This window comes from Heterodontus francisci, unplaced genomic scaffold (assembly GCF_036365525.1).
Source record: "Heterodontus francisci isolate sHetFra1 unplaced genomic scaffold, sHetFra1.hap1 HAP1_SCAFFOLD_778, whole genome shotgun sequence".
Classification (NCBI taxonomy): domain Eukaryota; kingdom Metazoa; phylum Chordata; class Chondrichthyes; order Heterodontiformes; family Heterodontidae; genus Heterodontus; species Heterodontus francisci.
Window position 1 is genome coordinate 263,283 of NW_027140149.1, and position 8,343 is coordinate 271,625.

Here is an 8,343-nt window from a genome sequence, read left to right on the forward strand (position 1 = left end):
TGATGTTGAATGAGTTACAGCACTGGGTTAGATACAGAGTAAAGCTCCCTCTACACTGTCCCCATCAAACACTCCCAGGACAGGTACAGTACGGGGGTTAGATACAGAGTAAAGCTCCCTCTACACTGTCCCCATCAAACACTCCCAGGACAGGTACAGCACGGGGGTTAGATACAGAGTAAAGCTCCCTCTACACTGTCCCCCATCAAACACTCCCAGGACAGGTACAGTACGGGGTTAGATACAGAGTAAAGCTCCCTCTACACTGTCCACATCAAACACTCCCAGGACAGGTACAGTACGGGGTTAGATACAGAGTAAAGCTCCCTCTACACTGTCCCATCAAACACTCCCAGGACAGGTACAGCACGGGGGTTAGATACAGAGTAAAGCTCCCTCTACACTGTCTTCATCAAACACTCCCAGGACAGGTACAGCACGGGGGTTAGATACAGAGTAAAGCTCCCTCTACACTGTCCCCATCAAACACTCCCAGGACAGGTACAGTACGGGGTTAGATACAGAGTAAAGCTCCCTCTACACTGTCCCCCATCAAACACTCCCAGGACAGGTACAGTACGGGGTTAGATACAGAGTAAAGCTCCCTCTACACTGTCCCCCATCAAACACTCCCAGGACAGGTACAGTACGGGGATTAGATACAGAGTAAAGCTCCTATTCTTGGCCCTGGATCCAGTTCTCTCTCTGTCTCTCTCTGTTCTGCTGCTTCTCTCTCCCGGTTTAAGAGGAGTTTCCGAGGCTCAGCCTGTAACTGGAGCCGAGCAGCAGCTGCCGAATACGGTCGGAACTCGCTCCCCTCTCCCCTCTCCCCGCGCCTCTCTCCTCTCCCCTCTCCCCGCGCCTCTCCCCTCCTCTCCCCTCCGCTCCCCCCTCCCCGGACTCACGCTCGAGCGGCTGCTCCTCCATCGGGTGAAGCTGCTGCCGAAAGGATGATCAGCTGACCGCTCACATGACCCGCACATTGGATACACAGTGAACACATGACCCCGAACCCGGAAGTAGACGAAAATATGTGGGGACACAACAGCTTCCCCCCCCCCTCCCGGGACAGAGACTCCCCCACCCCCATCAGCAGGGCACAGAACTCTCCACCCCCCCTTGGACACCCCCCCCCCTCCATCATCAGACACGACACACCCCAACACCAACCTCCTGGATCCAGACCCTGCCATCAGACACCCTCCCACCCCAGCACCAGACGCAGACCACCCATCCCTGGGACACAGATTCCCTCCCAACATAAACCCTCACTTCCAGGACACAGACCTCCCCCACTCTCAGGAAATAGAACCCCACCCCCGGGCCACAAACACTGCCCCCCCTCCACACAACCCCAGGACATCTCTTGGGATACCGAATCAGTCCGTTCACACAAGCAGCAAGACCTGGACAATATCCAGGCTTGGGCCAATAAGTGGCAAGTAACATTCGTGCCACACAAGTGCCAGGCAATGACCATCTCCAACAAGAGAGAATCTAACCATCTCCCCTTGACATTCAATGGCATTACCATCGCTGAATCTCCCACTATCAACATCCTAGGGGCTACCATTGACCAGAAACTGAACTGGAGTAGCCATATAAATACCGTGGCTACGAGCAGGTCAGAGGCTAGGAATCTTGAGGCAAGTAACTCACCTCCTGACTCCCCAAAGCCTGTCCACCATCTACAAGGCACAAGTCAGGAGTGTGATGGAATACTCTCCACTTGCCTGGATGGGTGCAGCTCCAACAACACTCAAGAAGCTCGACACCATCCAGGACAAAGCAGCCCGCTTGATTGGCACCCCATCTACAAACATTCACTCCCTCTACCACTGACGCACAGTGGCAGCGGTGTGCACCATCTACAAGATGCACTGCAGCAATGCACCAAGGCTCCTTCAGCAGCACCTTCCAAACTTACGACCTCTACCAACTGGAAGGACAAGGGCAGCAAATGCATGGGAACACCACTACCTGCAAGTTCCCCTCCAAGTCACACACCATCCTGACTCGGAACTATAATCGCCGTTCCTTCATCATCACTCAGTCAAAATCCTAGAACTCCCTCACTGTGGGAGTACCTACACCACATGGACTGCAGAAAGTGACTCACCATCACCTACTCAAAGGCAATTATGGATGAACAATAAATATTGGCCTAGCCAGAGACGCCTACTTCCTATGAACGAATATAAAAAATCCTGTGCCAAGGCAATGCGGGAATGGTAGCATAGTAATAATGTTACTGGACTAGTAAACCAGAGGCCCAGACTAATGTTCCGGAGACACAATTTCAAATCTCCCCATGGCAGCTGGAGAATTTAAATTCAATGAATTAATAAATCTGGAATAAAAAGTGAGTCTCAGTCATGGTTACCATGAAACAACTGGATTGTCCTGAAAACCCATCTGGTTCACTAATGTCCTTTATGGAAAGAAATCTGGCCTACATGTGACTCGAGACCCACAGCAATATAACTGACTCTGAGCTGCCCTCTGAAATGGCCAGCAAGACACTCAGTTGTAGCAAACTGATAAGGAAAGTCGAAAAAGAATAAAACAAGATGGGCCACCCAGCATCAACCGCGACACCGGAAACATGCCTCGTCAAATGTTACTGAACACTGTGAAATCATCAGTGAGCATCACTACTTCTGACCTTATGATGGAGGGAAGGTCCTGAATCTAGGGAATTTTGGAAAATTAAAACCAATGCATCCACTATCTCAGCAGCCACTTCTTTTAAGACCCTAAGATGAAGTCCATCAGAACCTGGGGACTTGTGAGCTTTTAGTTCTAATTTTTATTTCTTTATTCGTTCAGGGAATGTGGGCGTTGCTGGCTAGGCCAGCATTTATTGCCCCATCCCTTATTGCCCTTGAGAAGGTGGTGGTGAGCTGCCTTCTTGAACCACTGCAGTCCACGTGGGGTAGGTACACCCACAGTGCTGTTAGGAAGGGAGTTCCAGGATTTTGACACAGTGACAGTGAAGGAACAGCGATTATAGTTCCAAGTCAGGATGGTGTGTGACTTGGAGGGGAACTTGCAGGTGGTGGTGTTCCAATGTATTTGCTGCCCTTGTCCTTCTAGTTGGTAGAGGTTGCCGCACTTCTGGCTGAAGATTGTTGCAAATGCTTCAGCCTTATCTTTTGCACTGATGCGCTGGGCTCCCCCATCATTGAGGATGGGGATGTTTGTGGAGCCTCCTCCTCCAGTTAGTTGTTTAATTGTCCACCACCATTCATGACTGGATGTGGCAGGACTGCAGAGCTTAGATCTGATTCGTTGGTTATGGGATTGCTTAGCTCTGTCTATCGCATGCTGCTTATGCAGTTTGACACGCAGATAGTCCTGTGTTGTTGCTTCACCAGGTTGACACCTCATTTTGAGGTATGCCTGGTGCTGCTCCTTGCATGCCCTCCTGCACCCTTCATTGAACCAAGGTTGGACCCCGGCTTGATGGTAATGGTAGAATGGGGGGTATGCTGGGCCATGAGGTTACAGATTGTGATTGAGTACAATTCTGCTGCTGCTGATGGCCCACAGTGCCTCATGGATGCCCAGTTTTGCATTGCTAGATCTGTTCGAAATCTATCCCACTTAGCAAGGTGCTCGTGCCACACAACACGATGGTGGGTATGCTCAGTGTGAAGATGGGGCTTTGTCTCCACAAGGATTGTGTGGTCACTCCTACCAATACTATCATGGATGTATACATCTGCAACAGGCAGATTGGTGAGGACAAGGTCAAGATCAGCTATGTGGCCTGGTCCAATCTAGACCTCCTTTGTTATCTCTTGCCCCACCCCCGCCTCACTTGCTTAGAACCTGTGACTTTTCTAATATTTGTCAGTTGCGATGAAGGGTCACTGACCCGAAACGTTAACTCTGCTTCTCTTTCCACAGATGCTGCCAGACCTGCTGAGTGGTTCCAGCATTTCTTGTTTTTATTTCAGATTTCCAGCATCCGCAGTATTTTGCTTTTATTTTAGTGTTTAATTCACTGCCACTTCTCTTCCAGGAATGCCTACCTTGAAGAAGTTCTGCTCTTCTCTCAACAGGATTTTCGTTTGTCTCTTTTACCTTGTTCACCTTCATTGCTTTCTATTTCTCTCCTGGTGTTTGATAAGGTATCTACCAAAACTCGTTTTCACAGCCACATCTCCTTCCTCAGTGACTGTCTCCGGCTCCGACTTATTCCACGTGGATTCCAACTGCAGTTTCACCCATCATGCTTTGAAACCACCCAGGATCACAGGTATCTCCGAGAAATACAACGTTCTTCGGACTGCTACTCTCGCCGCATCCTGAGATCCACACTCAGTGCTATGCGCCGCCACATGCACACACTGGACCTCTCTCTCCAGCAGCACCGTCTCACCTTATCTCAAAGCTGTTCTGCTCCGCAGTTTCATTTCATCTTTCGTCTCATCCGACACATTAACTAAAAACTTTTTTTCTTCCTTTCAGGTGTTAAGGAACGCAAACTCCAGCAGCTGATGGGGACTAATGCCCCTCCAGATCCTTCTTCTCCTTCACTTCCCTCTGACCCCACCCCTTCTGATCTGATCCCTTGCCGTGTATTCACTATACCCTCTGACCTCCCCCTCTCTGATGCTGAGCGTTCTGTACTCAGCAAAGGTCTCAGTTTTAACCCCTTACACCCCCACCTCAATGAATTTCGTGCTCGGCATGACGTTGAGCTCTTCTTCCGTCGCCTCCGCCTCCGGGCTCACTTCTTTGACCAGGAGTCCTCCCCCCGACCAGCAGACCCATTCACCCGCCTCCAGCATTCTCCCTCTACCTGGACCCCTCACCCTGGCCTCTTACCCGCTCTTGATCTCTTCATTGAAAACTGTCGGCGAGACATTGGTCATCTCAATTTCTCTGCTCCCCTCACTCACTCTAACCTGTCCCCCTCTGAACTTGAGGCATTCCGTTCTTTCAGGTCTAACCCCGACATGGTCATCAAACCTGCAGACAAGGGTGGTGCTGTTGTCGTATGGCGTACCGACCTCTACCTTGCAGAAGCTCAACACCAACTCACGGACACTTCTTCCTACCTCCCTCTGGACCATGACCCCACCACCGAAAATCAAGCCACCGTTCAAAGGACTGTCACTGACCTCATCTCCTCTGGAGATCTTCCCTCTACAGCTTCCAACCTCATAGTCCCGCAACCCCGGACAGCCCGCTTCTACCTCCTTCCCAAAATCCACAAACGGGACTGTCCCGGCAGACCCATTGTGTCAGCCTGCTCCTGCCCCACTGAACTTATTTCTTCCTATCTAGACTCTATCTTTTCTCCGCTGGTCCAGTCTCTTCCCACCTACATCCGTGACTCTTCTGACGCCCTACGTCATTTTGACAATTTCCAGTTTCCTGGTCCCAACCGCCTCCTCTTCACTATGGACGTCCAATCGCTCTACACCTCCATCCCCCACCAGGATGGTTTGAGGGCTCTCCGCTTCTTCCTGGAACAGAGGCCCAACCAGTCCCCATCCACCACCACCCTCCTCCGCCTGGTTGAACTTGTTCTCACATTGAACAACTTCTCCTTCAACTCCACGCACTTCCTTCAAATAAAAGGTGTCGCTATGGGTACCCGCATGGGTCCTAGTTATGCCTGTCTTTTTGTGGGATATGTAGAGCATTCTTTGTTCCAGTCCTACTCAGGCCCCCTCCCCCAACTCTTTTTCCGGTACATTGATGACTGTATCGGTGCCGTTTCCTGCTCCCGCCCCGAACTGGAAAACGTTATCAACTTTGCTTCCAATTTCCACCCTTCTCTCACCTTTACATGGTCCATCTCCAACACTTCCCTTCCCTTCCTCGACTTCTCTGTATCCATCTCTGGGGATAGGTTGTATACTAATATCCATTATAAGCCCACCGACTCCCACAGCTACCTCGACTACACTTCTTCACACCCTACCTCCTGTAAGGACTCCATTCCATTCTCCCAGTTTCTCCGTCTCCGACGCATCTGCTCTGATGATGCTACCTTCCATGACGGTGCTTCTGATATGACCTCCTTTTTCCTCAACCGAGGATTTCCCCCCACTGTGGTTGACAGGGCCCTCAACCGTGTCCGACCCATTCCCCGCACCTCTACCCTCACCCCTTCCCCTCCCTCCCAGAACCGTGACAGGGTTCCCCTTGTCCTCACTTTCCACCCCATCAGCCTCCATATCCAAAGGATCATCCTCCGCCATTTCCGCCACCTCCAGCGTGATGCCACTACCAAACGCATCTTCCCCTCCCTTCCCCTGTCAGCATTCCGAAGGGTTTGTTCCCTCCGCAACACCCTGGTCCACTCCTCCATTACCCCCACCACCTCGTCCCCGTCCCATGGCACCTTCCCCTGCAATCGCAGGAGGTGTAATACCTGCCCATTTACCTCCTCTCTCCTCACTATCCCAGGCCCCAAACACTCCTTTCAGGTGAAGCAGCGATTTACTTGTACTTCTTTCAATGTAGTATACTGTATTCGCTGCTCACAGTGTGGTCTCCTCTACATTGGGGAGACCAAGCGCAGACTGGGTCACCGCTTTGTGCACATCTCCGCTCAGTCCGCAAGCATGACCCCGAGCTTCCGGCTGCTTGCCATTTCAACACTCCCCCCTGCTCTCATGCTCACATCTCTTTCCTGGGATTGCTGCAGTGTTCCAGTGAACATCAACGCAAGCTCGAGGAACAGCATCTCATTTACCGATTAGGTACACTACAGCCTGCCGGACTGAACATTGAGTTCAATCATTTCAGAGCATGACAGCCCCCCATTTTACTTTCATTTTTAGTTATTTTTTTCTTCCTTGTTTTTACATTCTTTTTTACATTTTTTACAATCTTTTTTTGCATTTATTTCATTTCATCTTAGTTTGTTCAGTTTGCTTACCCATTGTTTTTTTTCAGGTTTGCACTTGCTGCTGTTCAATATTCAGTGTATTAACACCTAATCTGTACTAATCCTTTGTCTTTCAACACACCATTAACATATTGTTTGCCTTTGTTCCGTGACCTTTTGGTCAGCTATGTGGCCTGGTCCAATCTGGACCTCCTTTGTTATCTCTTGCCCCACCCCCACCTTACTTGCTTAGAACCTGTGACTTTTCTAATATTTGTCAGTTCCGATGAAGGGTCACTGACCCGAAACGTTAACTTTGCTTCTCTTTTCACAGATGCTGCCAGACCTGCTGAGTGGTTCCAGCATTTCTTGTTTTTATGTCCAAGTATCTTTTTCCTGCTTGTTGGTTCCCTTACCAGCTGCTGCAGACCCAGTCTAGCAGCTATGTCCTTTCGGACTCGGCCAGCTCGGTCCATAGTGGTGCTACCGAGCCACTCTTGGTGATGGACATTGAAGTCCCCCACCCAGAGTACATTTTGTGCCCTTGCCACCCTCAGTGCTTCTTTCAATTAATGTTCAACGTGGACAAGTACTGATTCATCAGCTGATGTTGGGGGTGGGGTCAGTAGGTGGTAATCAGCAGGAGGTTTCCTTGTCCATGTTTGACCTGATGCTATGAGACTTCATGGGGTCCAGAGTCGATGTTGAGGACTCCCAGGGCAACTCCCTCCCTACTGTATACCACTGTGCCACCACCTCTGGTGGGTCTGTCCTGCCAGTGGGACAGGACATACCCGAGGATGGTGATGGCAGAGTCTGGGACATTGTCTGTAAGTTATGATTCCGTGAGTGTGACTATGTCAGGCTGTTGCTTGACTAGTCTGGGGGACAGTTCTCCCAATTTTGGCACAAATGCCCAGATGTTTGTACGGGGGATTTTGCAGGGTCGACAGGGCTGGGTTTGCCGTTGTCGTTTCCAGTGCCTTGGTCAATGCCGGGTGGTCCGTCCGGTTTCATTCATTATCAACTTCGTAGCGGTTAAATACAACTGAGTGGCTTGCTAGGCCATTTCAGAGGGCATGTAAGAGTTAACCACATTGCTGTGGGTCTGGAATCACATGTAGGCCAGACCAGGTAGGGACGGCAGATTTCCTTCCCTCCAGGACATTAGTGAACCAGATGGGTTTTTACAACAATCGACACTGGTTTCATGATCAACACTAGACTAGCTCTTTTGAATTCCAGATTTGTTAATTGAATTCAAATTCCACCATTTGCCATGATGGGATTCAAACACATGTCCCCAGAGCATTAGCCTGGGACTCCGGGTGACTAGTGATTAGTGATATTACCACTATACCACCAACTCTCTATTTCTCAGTACCCTTTCCCTGGTGATGGTAATTGTTTTAAATTCCTCCCTCCCTTTCAACTCTTGATTCACAACTATGTCTGGGATGATAGTTGTATCCTCTGCAGCGAAGACAAAT

General features: G+C 50.1%; 1 protein-coding gene across 4 annotated transcripts in view; it reads right to left on the reverse strand.

Moving 5' to 3' along the window:
* Positions 1-970, reverse strand: part of wdr81 (WD repeat domain 81) — a 48,598-nt gene extending 47,628 nt beyond the window's left edge. For 3 of the 4 annotated variants that reach the window (XM_068025121.1, XM_068025122.1, XM_068025124.1), the window contains exon 1: positions 906-970. Coding sequence is in view for 1 of the 4 variants with exons in the window: in XM_068025125.1 (XP_067881226.1) it covers positions 906-927 (22 nt within the window). In the remaining 3 variants the exon portion in view is untranslated. The remainder of the gene's footprint in view (positions 1-905) is intronic. The other variant, XM_068025125.1, reaches the window with a different exon arrangement.
* Between the last annotated feature and the right edge of the window lie 7,373 nt (positions 971-8,343).